The following is a 15,758-nucleotide window of genomic DNA, read 5'->3' on the forward strand; positions in this document are numbered from 1 at the left end:
AAAACCAAAACAAAAGATTCCAAATTCAGTACAGCTAACCTAGGGTTCCAGACTTGCAAACCACAAGTGATACAGCATAGAATATCATTCAGCACAGAACATGTCAAGATATATAATCAAACATATCAGAATCACCACCTTTATTTTATTTTTAAAGGTTTATATATTTTATGTGTATGAATGATTTGCCTGCATGTGTGTCTATGCACCACATAGATGCAGTGCTCTTAAGAGGACATTAGATCCCCCCAAACCAAAGTTACATATGGTTATTAGTCACCACGTGGGTGTTGGGAACCAAACCCGGGTCCTCTGCAAGAGCAACACGTGCTCTTAACTGCTGAAACATCTCTCCAGCCCCAATTTATTACTATAAGATTCCACTGAAAAAGTAGCAGGGTGAAAACTCAGTGGTAGAGTAAGTCCCTAGCACTTGTGAGGTCCTGTGTTCCAACCACTAGCACCAACAAAATAAACGAATAAATAACATGCAAGCAAGGGCCTGGTGATACAGGCTTTGTGCCTGTTAGTTTTTATGTCAACTTTGACACAAGCTAGACGAGGGAGTTTTAATTGAGAAAATATGTCAATAAGATCAGACCACAGGCAGGCTTGTAGGGAATTTTCTTAATTGGTGATTGATGGGGGAAGGCCCAGCCCATTGTGGGTGGGTGGTCCTGGGTTCTATAAGAAAGCAGGCTGGCCGGGCGGTGGTGGCGCACGCCTTTAATCCCAGCACTCGGGAGGCAGAGGCAGGCGGATCTCTGTGAGTTCGAGGCCAGCCTGGTCTCCAAAGCGAGTTCCAGGAAAGGCGCAAAGCTACACAGAGAAACCCTGTCTCGAAAAACAAAAAAAACAAAAAAAAAACAAAAAAAAAGAAAAAAAGAAAGCAGGCTGGCCGGGCGGTGGTGGCGCACGCCTTTAATCCCAGCACTCGGGAGGCAGAGCCAGGCGGATCTCTGTGAGTTCGAGGCCAGCCTGGGCTACCAAGTGAGTCCCAGGAAAGGCGCAAAGCTACACAGAGAAACCCTGTCTCGAAAAACCAAAAAAAAAAAAAAAAAAAAAAAAAAAAAAAAAAGAAAGCAGGCTGAACAAGCTATGGGGAACAAGCCAGTAAGCAGCCCTCCATGGCCTCTGTATCAGTTCCTGCCCTCCAAGTTTTTGTCTGGTTTGAGTTCCTGTCCTGGCTTCCTTCAGTGATGGACTACAATGTAGAAGTGTAAGCCACATAAATTCTTTCCTCCAAAATTTGCTTTTGGTCATGGTGTTTCACCGCAATACTAGAAACCCTAAGACAGGCCTATAATCTCAACTACTTAGAAGGTAGTAGAAGAGGATTGAGAGTTCAAAGCTAGCTTGGGCTACAAAGGGAGTTCAGGGCCAACTTGGGCAACTTCCTGAGATTCTGTCTTAAAATTAAAAACAATAACAAGATAAAAATTAGAGACCAGAGAGATTGCTCAGCAGTTAAGAGCTCTTTTCTTTTTCACTTTTAGATTTATTTATTTTATGTGTATGAGTGGTTTGTTTGCATGTCTGTATTTGTATCTGCCTGGTGGCAGCAGAGGTTAGAAGAGGCCACCTGATGTTGTATAAACTGGACATATAGGACCCATAGGAAAATGACCACTGAATTTGCCAAAACAAGGTGAAATGGTCCTTCAGGTTCCTGTTTCACAGAGGAGACTGCCAGACATTCTACAGGACACAGGAAAAGGTGACTGAGAGACTAGGCCTATGGGTTAAAATGGATGCCCCTCAACATTGCAGAGGAACTTTGAATGACTGTCCAGGCAACCAGCTATCTCTGTCATTTTAGATTTTTGGAAGCTGCTTACAATGCACTTCCTGTTGACTTAGGTAATATTATATCCTTCTGGGGTCTTTGGTGTAGTTCAAGACTAGATAGTTATAATTTTCCTTGGTTATGATAAAAGATAAATTAGATATAAAACCTTAGACTCACAAATATAGGATAGATATAATATTTTCTTTAAATATGCCAAATATAGACTAGATATTAAAACTGTAATTCTTGCTTGATAACTGTTTTATTATATGTAATTTTACTATGTTAAAATTAAAACCTTTTTGATTAGACAGAAAAGGGGAAGTGCTGTGGGATGTCTTTCTATATGCTGTGACTATGTGTTGCTCTGATTGGTTGATACATAAAGCTGCTTGGCCAATGGTGAGGCAGAATAAGGTTAGGCGGTACATTCCAACTGGAGAGAGAAAAAGAGGAAAGGGGAGGCGGAAGAGGCGCTGAGAGCCGCTTAGCCACGCGGTAAGCCGTGAAGCCACACGACAACTTATAGATAAATAGAAATGGGATAAGTTGTAAGAGCTAGCTAGCAAGAAGCTTGCACCATAGGCCATCCAGTTTGTAAATAATATAAGCCTCTGTGTGTTTACTAAGCAGCTTTGGAATGTGAATGGGAGAGATTTGTCCCGACCGCAGGCCGGGTGGGACACAGGAAAACTTCTGACTATAACCTGATCCTCCAGAACTGGAGTAACAAAAATCTGTGAGCCATCATGTGGGTGCTGGGAATCAAACCCTGGCACTTTACAAGGACAGCTAAGCCATCTCTCCAGCCCCACACTTACTGTTCTTATGGAGAACTAGAAATGTATGTTGCACATGTACAAACATGCAGACAAAACAATCACACATATAAAATAAGTTAAACAAAAAAAGCAACAGCCAGGGAATGTGGCAGCCAGAGAAGGGGGTAAAGTAGTATGCATGTGTGCGTGTTTGCACGTGTGAGTGTGTGTGTATGAACATAGTGTAAGGACATGTATGTGAAACTCATGCATCAGTTGATACTATGAAGCATCATGTCTTTGAGGTAACCTGATTGCTATTTTCCCCTTGTTTGTAGGCTGCGTTTTATTTTGTGACATGAGCATGCTGGATGAAATCATGGACTCTGAAGTCTCAGTGAAATAACAGTCTAAATATTCTGATGGCCATTCTGGACTCACTGAACCAGGTTCTGATTGGTTTTTACTTCCTTGCTACTTACTTAGTTCTTTTTCTTGAGACAGAGCCTGGCTAGACAGCTCAGGATGACCATTCTCCAAAAGTAACAACACTTGGGGTGTTTTTACTGTTGTTATCTGTCTTCTTTTTTTGAGCAGGGTTTCTCTGTTTAACAGTGCTGGCTGGCCTTGAACTCACAGAGATTCACCTGCTTCTGCCTCCCGAGTGCTGGGATTACAGGTGTGCGCCACCACCGCCCGGCTTATTATCTGTGTTTTGAGACTGTCTCACTACACAGCTGAGGTTGGCCAGCACACTAGCTCTACTCTGGGTATTTTTAGTAGGTTCTCCAGGTAATCTTAACAGAGACAGCTTGGGAATCATCAAATTAAATGATCTGTAAGTTCCCATCCTAGGCCACTGTGACCGTTTGCTGAGCTTTTTAGACACCTGTAATTTCATAGCAACCTTGTAAGACACTTACATTAAGAAAGTATACCAGGTGGTGGCGGCTCATGAGGCCAGCCTGGTCCACAGAGGGAGTTCCAGGACAACCAGAGCTATATAGAGAAACCTTGTCTCAGGGGAAAAAAAAAGAAAAGATTAAGAAAACGAAGCTCAGAGAGTGAACTGTTCAAGGTGAACTGCTGAGCCATGAATCAAATCCACACAGTCCATTGATCGCAAGTAGCAATATATTCTATGGTTCTAACAGAATTCTCTAGGGTATTATATTAATTGGTAAATTTTTAAGTGTGCTCTGGAAAATGAGTTAAAACTAAGAGAAGAGTACAACATTGGTATAAAGACAAGATAAAGTTTATATTCTGTCAACTCAACTGCAACACAGACGAGATAATACCTACCTTAACTGTACCATCGTCGCTGCCAGTGCAGACAAGCTGGGGGCCCCGCCTGGCTGGATAACAGGAGTTCACAAAGGAAGTATGTCCCTTCAGCCTTTTAACCCTCTCGCCCGTTTCACTATCCCACACGGCCACAGTTTTATCTGTTGATGCTGAGAAGAGCATGCTAGAAGAGGAACACAAAAGATGTAAGACAAACAATAGGGGCTGGAGTCACGTCAGTGGTTAAGAGCACTGACTGCTCCTCCAGAGGACCTGGGTTTGACTCCCAGCACCCATATAAAGGCCCACAACCAGCTGTAACTCTAGTTCCAGGGGATCTGATGCCCTCTTTGACCTCCACAGGTACTGCATGTATATGGTGCACAGACATACAGGCAGGCAAAACACCTATATAAGTAAAAAAGATAAATCTCAAAACAAAAAAAAGGGGGGTGGGAGAGACAAAAATCTTTTTCACTTGCCAAAATGTGTCAAATTCTTCCAGCTCACTGCCTCCTGCACTGTGAATTAGCTCATGAATCCAGGGTGCCTCATCCTGTCTTTGGCAATCCTATTCACTTTCTGGATTCACTATCAGGTTGACCCACACCACACAACCAATATAGCGGTTTTATCAATCAATCTTTTCCTTCTTTGTGATACACATGGATACAATACTCTCTCACACAGATGTATTTACACACTTCCTGCTGTGGTGGAGGTGAGGCCAACTGCAGTAGTTCTAGATTTCAGAGCTGAGCAATTCTAACCGTTTGTTCTGTCTCTGGGAATGATTTCTACATTAAACTTGATTTTACAATGCCCTCTTTTTCCTTTCAGACAGAACTGTGCTATGTAGCCCAGGCAAGTCTTGAACACAAGATGCTCCTGCCCATTACCGTCCAAGAGCTGAGATTGGAGTACATGTAACAATGCCCATTACAATGCTGAAGAAAAAATTATTTATTTCTAATAAATGTGTTGCTTATAAGTTTGGGCCATACGTGTGTAGTGTCCAGAGGCCAGAAGAGGGTGTTAGATGCTTTGGAATTCAAGTTATTGAAAGTTGTTGGCCAGAATGTGGGTTCTGGGGGCTGACCTGGGTCCTCTGCAAGAGCAGCAAGTGTTTTCTGATGGTTTGAATGAAAATGGTCCCCAAAGGCTCATAAGGAGTGGCAGTATTAGGAGGTGTGGCCTTGCTGGAAAAAGTGTGTCACTGGGGGCAGGTTGTGAGGTCTCAGATGCTCCAGCCAGGCCCAGTGTCACTCTCTCTTCCTGCTGCCTGTGGATCCAGATGTGGAACTCCCAGCTACTTCTCCAGCACCATGTCTGCCTGCATGCTGCCAGGCTTCTTGCCATGACGATAATGGACTAAGTCTCTGAAATATAAGCCAGCCCCAATTAAATGTTTCTCTTTATAAGAGTTGCTATGGCTGTTAGGCAGTGGTGGCGCCCGCCTTTAATTTCAGCACTCAGGAGGCAGAGGCAGGTGGGTCTCTGAGTTTGAGGCCATCCTGGTCTACCTACACAGAGAAACCCTGCCTCGAAAAACAAACAAAACAGAGTTGCTGTGGTCATGGTGTCTCTTCATAGCAATAGAAACACTAACTAAGACATGCTCTTATCCTGAGCTGTCTCTCAGTCCCTTGTAATACTTTCTTAATTTAAAATGTAATGTAATTTTGACTTAATGTACGTAACATTGCAAAATTTGAGATCAGAAATGTAAAACAAGGCAGGTACAGTGTCAAACACCTGTAATCCCAGTTATTCAGGCAGGAGGATTGCAAATTTAAAGCCAGCCTGAGTAAATTACCAAGACTATGATTCAAAGAAAACAAAATAGGTGCTATGGAGATGGCTCAGCTGTTACAAGGACCAGAGTTCAAATCCCCACATAAAACACTGAATATGCCCATGCATACCTGTAACCCTAGCTCTTTGTTGGGGCAGAGACAGGAGGATCATTGGGGTTTGCTGCTCACCAACTCAGCTCTAGACTCAGTGAGAGACCCTGTCTCAAAGAGACTAAAGTACAGAACAAAGATGGACACCTGATACCCCTTTGTCCTCAAATGGACACACACACATGCACTTCACCGCCAAAATACACCATATACAATTAATATAATGTATGTCTTAGAATACAGAAATATGAACAAGTGAAAATAAAAACTGTTTAAAAAGAAAGAAAGGAGCCGGGCGGTGGTGGCGCACGCCTTTAATCCCAGCACTCGGGAGGCAGAGCCAGGTGGATCTCTGTGAGTTTGAGGCCAGCCTGGGCTACCAAGTGAGTTCCAGGAAAGGCGCAAAGCTACACAGAGAAACCCTGTCTCGAAAAACCAAAAAAAAAAAAAAAAAAAAAGAAAGAAAGGAAGATTATGGCTTGACAAGATTGTTCAGAGGGTAAAGATGCCCACTACCAAGCCTGATATGTGATGATCCACATGTAGAAAGAACCGACCCCCAAAAGCTGGCTGCTGACCTCAACAACTGTTCTGTGTCATGTGAAGTCAATACACTCCTTAAAATGTAATTTAAAAAAATAAAGGAAAATTAGCTTGCTTCAATCTTCAGTGCCATAAAAATAAAGTTATCAAAATGTGTAACAATGAGATCAACTTGGTGTAACTAAATTTCTGTAGCACCTATATATATATCCTAAAATCATGAAGTTTTAATTTTTTTTAACAGATAATAGGTTAAAGCAAAAAAAAAAAAAAAAATCAGCAGACAGGATTGTAAACCTGGTTTACGTAACGGATATGCCAAAACTCAACAATTTCGGTAGAAAGGGACTTTAGAAAAAAGTACAACATAAGCAGTAAATGGAGAGGTAAAATGTGGACAACGTTTCCATCTATCTGCCTTTTGTTAACATAGATTGCATTACTTTCATGATAAGAATAGCTACTGTCAGCCTCGTAAGATCTCGTAGCAGATGAAGGCACTGGCCAGTTTGATTTCCAGAACCCACTTAAAGGTGAACAAAGAAAACTAGCCCCACAAAGCTGTCCTGACCTCTACATATGCACCCCTCACAGACACATCGTGCACACACAATTAATAGATACACATTTTATTTTTTTAGTTTATTTATTTATTTATTTTTTTGAGAGATAGGATTTCACTATGTAGCTCTGGCTGCCCTGCAACTCACTATGTAGACCAGGATGGCCTTGAACTTCGAGATCTGCCTGCCTCTGCCTTCTGAGAGCTGACATGTGCCACAATGCCACATGATGAAAATTTTAGAGCTAATTTCAAATTATATTTGCTCTATGTCATCAGGCATGGTGGTGCAGGCCTTTAGTCCTAGCACATGGAAGCAGAGGCAAGCGGATCTCTGTGAGTTTGAGGCCAACTTGGTGTACAGAGCTAGGACAGCCAGGGTTACACAGAAAAACCTGTCTCCAAACACACACACACACACAAAAGGATTTATGTCTCATAAAGAAAAAAAAAAAACTGGTCTGAGTACTGGCATATTAGAAGATAAATGATAATGTGATCCTCTTGCCTCAGCTTCCTCAGTGCTAACGTAATAGGATTACACCATTCTGCCCCGCCAAAACATAGCAGTCCCCCCCATACACACACACAGGGTTTCTTTGTGTAGTTTTGGTGCCTGTCCTGGATCTCACTCTGTAGACCAGGCTGGCCTCGAACTCACAGAGATCCGCCTGCCTCTGCCTCCCGAGTGCTGGGATTAAAGGCGTGCGCCACCACCACCCGGCTCTAAACATAGTAGTTTTGACAATCTCCCAAGAGGCAAAACTGAGGGCTGCAGGATAAAGGATGCTGAGCTGTCATTTCACTATGCAGAACTCACCTGCCATCTGTGTTATAATGCAGTTCCATCACCGCTCCACTATGTCCCTTCAATGTAGCATAGTTATCACAGTCACCATAGACATTCCACAATACTGTTAAGAAGAAAACCCATCATCAGTCAGAGAAAGGTTAATGTAAAATAACCAGAATAATATTTCTGAAATTATATGCCCATGGAACATCATTGATACTACCAATGAGACCAATCTTCTCAACACAAAAATTCCAGTGTGCACACGCACACCTGCTCATGTGCTCAGGTGTGAATGTACATGTATGCCCATGTATGGAAGCCAGAGAGGACAACCGTGGGTGCTGTTCATCAGGCACCATCCACCTGATATCTTCACTGGCCAGGAACTTGCCAAGCAGATTGGGCTGGCCAGCTGATAGGCCCAGGGGTCTACCTGTCCACCTCCCCAGAGATAAGACTGAACCAGCTTATAGGCCCAGGGGTCCACCTGTCCACCTCCCCAGAGATAAGACTGAACCAGCTGATAGGCCCAGGGGTCCACCTGTCCACCTCCCCAGAGATAAGACTGAACCAGCTGATAGGCCCAGGGGTCTACCTGTCCACCTCCCCAGAGATAAGACTGAACCAGCTGATAGGCCCAGGGGTCCACCTGTCCACCTCCCCAGAGATAAGACTGAACCAGCTGATAAGCCCAGGGGTTCACCTGTCCACCTCCCCAGAGATAAGACTGAACCAGCTGATAGGCCCAGGGGTCCACCTGTCCACCCCCCCAGAGATAAGACTGAACCAGCTGATAGGCCCAGGGGTCCACCTGTCCACCCCCCCAGAGATAAGACTGAACCAGCTGATAGGCCCAGGGGTCCACCTGTCCACCTCCCCAGAGATAAGACTGAAAGCGCATGCTGCCCTACACCGCTTTACGTGAGTTCTGCAGATTGACTCAGGTCCTAACTGACTAAGCAAGTTTCTCAGGCTTACCTTATTAGATAAAATGTGTATGAGTGTTCTGTCTGCAAGTATGTACATGCATCAAATGCATGTCTGCCTATGAAGGCCAGAAATGGAAGCTAGATCCCACAGAAATGGAGTTAGAGATAGTTGTGAGCCACCATGTAGGTACTGGGAACCGAACTTGGGCCCTCTACAAGAGCAATATTTGTACTTTAACTGCTGAACTATCTTTCCAACACCTCTCAGCTTTAATTTTAAAATGTTGATACTTTTTCTTACATGCTCAGAATCTGTAGACAACCTGAAAACAGAACCACTGAGCTCTATCTCCTCAGCTTCATTTTTCTATTTATTTTTTAAAAAGATTAGTATTTATTGATGTGTACGGAAGTGTGTGCGCACAGACATCCTCAGAGGTCTGAAGAGAGCATTGGATTCCCTGAACCTGTATTATAGGCAGTTATGAGCCACTTGATGTCAGGAGCTGGGAACTGAACTCAGGTCCTCTGGAAGAGCAGCAAGTGCTCTTTTTCTCCTTTTCTTTTCCAGACAGGGTTTCTCTGTGTAGCCCTGGCTGTTCTGGAACTCCCTCTGTAGACCAGGCTGGCCTCAAATTCAGAGATCTGCCTACCTCTGCCTCCTGAGTGCTAGGACTAAAGGTGCTGCCACTCCCTGCTAACACCTGCTCTTAACGGATGAGCCAGCTCTCCAAATTGCACTTATTTTTCAAATATGGGTATTTCTAATGAGTAGCTGAGAACCTGGTAGCAGATGATTTAAGTGAGTCACCACAAGAGGATCCCATCTTTCTCCCTCATATACTAGGATCCTAGGTATAGATTAAGGTCTCCTGTTTTCATAAGCAGAAACGTTCTTTCTTTCCTCTTAACTCTCAGTAAGCCACTGTCACTAAACTGATGCTCTTGCTGTCACTAAACTGATGCTCTCAAGAGCTGTCTCCATGAAAAATCCATCTTTAGCTGCTCTTGGTAGCACAGGCCTCTAATTCCAACAATTGGGAGGCGGAGGCAGGAGGATTAGATGTTCCAAAGTCATTCTCATTAATTACATAGCCAGTTTGAGGACAGCTGGGGCTACATCAGAGTGATAGAAGGAGAATGGGAAGGGAGAAGGGGGAGGGGCGGGAGGGAGGAGGAGGAGAGAGAAGAATATATAACTCCAACCAAAGCAACCCAATTAGTAAAATGTTTCCTTCCTCTTTATTTACCATATGGACCTATGGTTGTACCTGAATGATTGCTCAATATTTTGATACCTGTTTTAGCACATTATCACTATAATTTAACTTACAAATTTAGACTGATGCCTGATACCTTCCATGGCATCCGAAATTAAAAAAAAAACAAAAAACAAAAAAACCATTATTTAGCAGAGAGCAGTAACTCGAGATTCAAAAACTGTGCCTTACGTATGAGTCGGTCAAATCCTGAAGATGCCAAGGTGGATCCATTGGGGTGAAACTTGCAGCAGTACACTTCTCCTTCGTGTCCCGAGAGCAACATGATTGGGGCTTGAAGGGAGGAACATCTGGGAGGTCCCTAAACCAGAGAGGAGTGTAAGGCAGCCACTGTACACAGGCAAAGGGCGCTGTGAAGTTGGAGGCGGTGCGTTTCACTTGGGTTAGGGAACGGCACCTCTGTCCACAGAACTCCCACCTCTCGCTGGATAAGCCCTTGGACATTCCAGTATGCCCACCACAGTACTCTCCTGCCTAACTCTGCTTTTGTTCTACAACCAACTTTGGACCACTTAATCATGCTGACCTCATTTATGCCTCGGGATCTTAACAGAGCTCGCAGAGCTCTCCTCCTATTTGGCTCCTTTTAAATATGTCCTCCCTGGAGTCTTTAACACTCAAACTCAGGCAGCTGCCATCCCCCAGCAGTGCTCCATAAGCTCCACTGCATTCTGTCAAAGCCCCATCGCTATCCGAGTTCCCTTCATTGCTGATGTGGTTCTTTTCCCCCAAAGAAATGAAGGTCTGGGAGCGCAGGAACAACGTTTCTCAGACTCTAGCTCACCCAACCAGCCTTTGCAAAACCCTGCATGGGACAACTCATGATGCAAAATAGATTTTTGGGGTGTGAGCAGGGCTTTGATATGTAGCCCAGGCTGGTCTTAAATTTTCAGTCCTCCTGAGTGCTGGTATTACAAGTGTGCATCTCTATGCTCGATTTGGCAAAGTGGTTTCTGATTATGGTCTTGGACACTAAGCCTATGTTTGGCAATTCTTCCAACTCTGGGCCAACAAATTTACTTGACAAATAAGAGTAAGTGTACTACCAATAACCCTGAAATCTCTTTGGCAGATTCCAGTATACTAACTTATTTTTATTATCATGTATTAACTATACAAAGTAATGGGTTTCACTGTGAAATATCCATAAATGCAAATAATGTACCATGATGATATTCATCCAGTATATTTATTTTTAAAAAAAAAGTACATGTGGGCCACAGAGATGGCTTAGTGGTTAAGAGCACTTATTGCTCTTCCAAAAGACCTGGGTTCAGTTCCCAGCACCCACACTAGGCAGCTTTCAAGTGCTTGTAGCTCCAGGTTCAGGGGACCCAACAATGTCTTCTGGCCTAGGAGGGGACCCCCCCACACACATAGGGGATAAACATGCATACAGATACACACAGATAAAAGTAAACCTGACACATCTCGGCACTGGAGAAACAGCACTCAATAAAACAATGGACCTTGCATTCTAGTGGAAAGTGTGAGAGAAAGGGAAAGGAAACAAAACAAACAAACAAACAAAACCAAACACCTAGTGCTGTGTGCAATGGAAAGAAATAACATGGGCTGCAGAGTACAGAGTAGTTCAGCTTAAAATACAGTGGTCAGGAAAGCCCCACTGAAAGAGCCAATAGTTAACCAGGTGGGCATTTGGAATAACATTCCAGCAAATGCAACAACAACAAAATGCAAGAACACATATGTTGGTGTTACTTGAGCATGATGATATGCTAGAAAACTGGTAGAGGAGCATGGTAAAAAAAGGGAATTATTACAGAGAATCTGATTTTTTAAAAATTCAGAATGAAATAGCCAACACAATTTTCAGCAGAGAATCATGTGACTTAATGTTTTGACAATTCTCCTGGCTACTGGATTAATAACTGATCCTTGATTCAAAGACAAAACTAGAAATACTAATTAAGCCCCTCCTGCAATGATGCCAGATGACATAAAAATGGTCTGACGAGGAGGTAAGGATTGTGGTTACAGTTCTTTTTTCTTCTTTTTCTCAACAGAGTTTTGCTATAATAGCCTACACTGGCTTAGAAACCACGATCCTTCTTGAGTGATGATTATAAATTTTTGTGTCCAGTTTTTCATTTATTTATTTTGGAGACAGGGATCTTGCTATGTTAAAAAAATAAATTAGTATACTGGAATCTAACAAAGCGATTTCAGGATTATGGTAGTACACTTATTCTTATTTGACAAGTAAGATTGTGACAGCCCAGAGTTGCAGGCTGGCCTCTAACTCCTCCCCTCAAAATTTTCTTGTCAGCCTTCTTCTGGGAAGGTGCAACTACAGCCCCACACCACTAACTTTATTTATGTATTTTAAGGACCATACCAGCAGAATTTAAAGAGTTGGGGCAGGAGGCACATTTATTTTCCTTATTATAGTAGAGAAGGTATGATCACATTTTACAACATGCTGTTGGAAGCATAGGTTCTGACTCCAAAGAAGTCTGCTTTCCCCGTATGCAAAATAACAGTTCCTTTTAGGCTGTTACCAAGATTAATGGAAATTTCACATGCAAAATATCTAACACAAGAGCCAACGGATGTTAATTATTGTTAATAATGCAAATTCAGAGAAAGAGAAAAGTAAATTGTACCAGGTAGCAAAGTGAGCCTGGCTCATTCATTTCCCTTGCTTCCCTTCTCTCTCATTCATTCATTCATTCGTCCATTCTATAAACTTTCCTGAATGTTTATTTTATGCTGAATCCCTGAAGATTTAGGATGCGGAAGTTTGGCTCGTGATTTTGAAGCCAAGGTTTTAAATGCTTCAGTGCTACTTCACAAGACGATTGAAAGGCTGAAAACAGGCGTCCAACAGGGAAACATGTATGAAATAGACTCAGTACACAGGGCACCTTTAGAGACACCTGCTTTAACTTCAGGTCCACTGTCTTTCCGTTCCCCCAGCGCCCGTACGGTCCATAGGGAGAGGAACGGAGGGCCGAAAGCAAGATGCCTCCTCACTTACCGCCTGCAGCAAAGCTCCCGGAGTTGCCTGCTGCTGTCCGGCTCCGGGGCCGGACCCCGCCGCTCCCAACAGCAACTCATGCCGCGGCCGCTTGACGGGAACCAGTGGTAGCTCCGGGCCCTTGCGCTTCGGCTGCTCGATCATGGCGGTAGCCACTCTCCTCGGCGCCGCCACTGACCGCGCCGCCGGCCGCAGGTGCCGCGCAATTGGCTCCGACTGAGTTCTTCCTCCAGAACTTCCGGAGGGGAGCAACCAATCAGCTCCCAACATTCCCTTCTGCAACGCCCTCTGAATACGCTCTTGCGATTGGTCCCCTCTTGATGACGCCACGGGAGCTCAATTCTGGGATTGGAGCGCGGAGCCGGCGTCCCTCCTAGGCGCGCCGTGCATTGTGGGTTGAGAACAAGCGGAGCCGATTTGGCGTTCCTGGCGATGAAGCGGACGCCGGGCTAGGAGACGGGCGCCGAGTGAGTGTGTGGGGGAACGAGGCCGGTGACTGTTCCAATCTGGAAGCTGGGACTAGGTGATAGGCCTGAGCCTACCATTCTCAGCTGGCGGCCCTACCGTGGGGGTTGCGGGGGAACCCCTGGAAAAAGTAGTCCCTTGGCAGGCTAGAGCGGAGCTTTGAGCTCTCTGGCCGCAGGACTCGAACCCTAAGGCCGCTGTCCCTTGACAGCTGCTCTGCACAGCGCCGCTTTTGCGTCCAGCACTGTGCTAGCGTTCCTAGGGATTGATGCCCGACTCCCGGTCTCCCGGCTTCACTGCCTGGTTTGGCTGAGGAGGCGGACTTTGTCACTGGTTCAGCCGTCTTTTTTAAGGGCTTAATTTATGCTCCCAGACAGACAGTGGTGGGGGAAATATCCGAGGGCTCCTCCAAAGTACAATTTTGTTGAGAAAGCTAAGATTCATCCTTGTGTACCAGGCCTTCTCGTAAGCGGTACAAGTGATATTTATTATGCAGAGCGTTGGGGGACACTGAAGAAACGTGGTCCCCAACCTCAGGGCTTTAGTGTCTCTTGGGGGTGTGTGTGGGGGAGACATTGTTAAACAAATCTCCCCAGTTGATTGGAAGACTAGTTAAGAGAGCGATGCCTCATGCTATGAGTAACTAAGAAGCTTGAAGGATTTTCAGAGGAAAAGACCCCCGAGCTGTTTGTTGCTCTCTGAAGGGACAGTTCTGATTAGGGGAAGAGAGGAAGGCAAAACGTTCTGCACAGAACAGCGTGTGAACTAGTGCCCTATCATTTGGGAAGAAGATGACTAAGAGACACAAAGGGCCAGTGTGCTGAGAGAGAGCTTGAAAGGGGGTATGGTACAAAATGAACCCGGAGGTCATGAAGATTTGCAGCCTTAATTTTAAAATTAGTAGGAAACCAGTGAAAGTTTTCTCTCCCCTCCAGGATGTGGGATATGGAGGAGGAGATGGCTTGATTCTTCAGGCTTAATGGTGTTATGAGATTGGAGAGATGAGGCCAGGTTCACTGGAGGCAAATAGACCACTTTGAGAGCATGCTTAGTAGTTCTGATCAGCAATGTCAGTGAGAACCAAGCTGGAGGTGGGACTGAGGATAGTTTCATAGTATCTTGGGATGGCTGGGAAGTAAATTGGATAGGATTTGGTGATGGACTGGATATAAGAGAGGATCACGGTCTTAATGCCAACACTGAGTCTGAGATGGGATTGCTACAAAATCATATCAAGCCTAGCCTGGGCAACACTGATTTTCAACCCATACCAGGCTGCTAGAGTGACACTTTATTTAATCCATCTCCCCAAATTGCATAGGGAATCAGATGTGGTTCATGTTGTGATACCAGCACTTGGGAGGCAAAGACAGTAGAATTTGAGTTGAAGCCAGCCTGGGCTACATAGTGGTAGTCTTTTTCCTTTTTAATGTTTGAAAAAGATTTATTTGTTTTATTTTATGTGTGTGAGTGTCCTGACTGGTTTCATGTCATCTTGACAGAAGATAAGGTCATCTGAGGGGAGGGAACCTCAACTGAGAAAATGCCTCATAGACAAGTTTTTGGGGAATTTTCTTCTCTTTCTCTCTCTCTCTCTCTCTCTCTCTCTCTCTCTCTCTCTCGCTCTCGCTCTCGCGCTCTCGCTCTCTCGCTCTCTCGCTCTCTCGCTCTCGCTCTTGCTCTTTTTAATTTTTTCCCTACATAGGGTCTCATTCTGTAGCCCTAGCTGTCCTGGAACTCACTATGTAGACCAGGCTGGCCTTGAACTCAGGATCCACCTGCCTCTGCCTCCTGAGTGCACGTGTGTGTGTGTGTGTGTGTGTGTGTGTTTGTACCTCATGAATGTCTGGTTCTAGCAGCAGTCAGAGAGGGCATCAGGTCTCTTGGAATTGAAGTTATGGATGGTTGTAAATCACCATGTAAGTGCTAGAAACCCCAAGTCCTCTGGAAGAGTAACACGTACTCTTAACCTCTGAGCCATCTCTCAGCCCCTACATAGTGAAATTCTAGCTTACAAAGCCAGGGGCTGGGGAAGTAACCTCTGGTTCAATCTTTAGTATTGCAAAAAGAAAAACAAAACACACCCCCCCAAAAAAAGAACCCTACATAAGGTTTCTGTTCTGTGGGAGGAGCAAACACAAAAGCTTTAGGCAGGGTGTGGTGGTGCACACCTTTAATCCCAGCACTCAGGAGGCAGAGGCAGTGGATATCTGTGAATTTGGTCTACGTAGAGTTCCAGAATAGCCAGGGCTACTTAGAATCTGTCAAAAAGGAAAAGAAGAGAAAGCTTTAGATGTAGCTCTAAATACTCAGATTTTTTTGTTCTTGTTTTTTAGAATTGTCATTTTATGTGTACAGACGTTTTGCCTGAATGTATGTATGTGCTTCATGTATAAGCCTGATGCCTGGAGAGGTCAGAAAAAGGCATCAGATCCCCT

The 15,758-nt window shown here is 44.4% G+C and overlaps 2 protein-coding genes across 8 annotated transcripts in view; one reads left to right on the plus strand and one right to left on the minus strand.

Annotated features, from left to right (window-relative positions):
- Snrnp40 (small nuclear ribonucleoprotein U5 subunit 40) overlaps positions 1-13,053 on the minus strand; it is a 39,159-nt gene extending 26,106 nt beyond the window's left edge. Inside the window, exons 1-5 of one of the 2 annotated variants that reach the window (XM_052717166.1) lie at positions 12,856-13,053; positions 10,026-10,155; positions 7,670-7,763; positions 3,856-4,021; positions 3,474-3,563 (exon numbers count right to left, since the gene is read on the minus strand). In XM_052717166.1, the coding sequence (XP_052573126.1) occupies positions 3,474-3,563; positions 3,856-4,021; positions 7,670-7,763; positions 10,026-10,155; positions 12,856-12,999 (624 nt within the window). In that variant the 5' untranslated portion in view covers positions 13,000-13,053. The remainder of the gene's footprint in view (positions 1-3,473; positions 3,564-3,855; positions 4,022-7,669; positions 7,764-10,025; positions 10,156-12,855) is intronic. The other variant, XM_052717167.1, reaches the window with a different exon arrangement.
- A 144-nt stretch (positions 13,054-13,197) lies between these two features.
- The window catches only part of Zcchc17 (zinc finger CCHC-type containing 17), a 52,387-nt gene continuing 49,826 nt past the window's right edge, over positions 13,198-15,758 (plus strand). For 4 of the 6 annotated variants that reach the window (XR_008213657.1, XM_052716069.1, XM_052716071.1 and 1 more), the window contains exon 1: positions 13,198-13,322. The gene's annotated coding sequence lies outside the window, so the exon portion shown is untranslated. The remainder of the gene's footprint in view (positions 13,323-15,758) is intronic. The other 2 variants (XM_052716073.1, XM_052716070.1) reach the window with 2 other exon arrangements.

The sequence above is a fragment of the Peromyscus californicus genome, unplaced genomic scaffold (genome assembly GCF_007827085.1).
Source record: "Peromyscus californicus insignis strain IS unplaced genomic scaffold, ASM782708v3 Scaffold_5__1_contigs__length_169319896, whole genome shotgun sequence".
Taxonomy (NCBI): domain Eukaryota; kingdom Metazoa; phylum Chordata; class Mammalia; order Rodentia; family Cricetidae; genus Peromyscus; species Peromyscus californicus.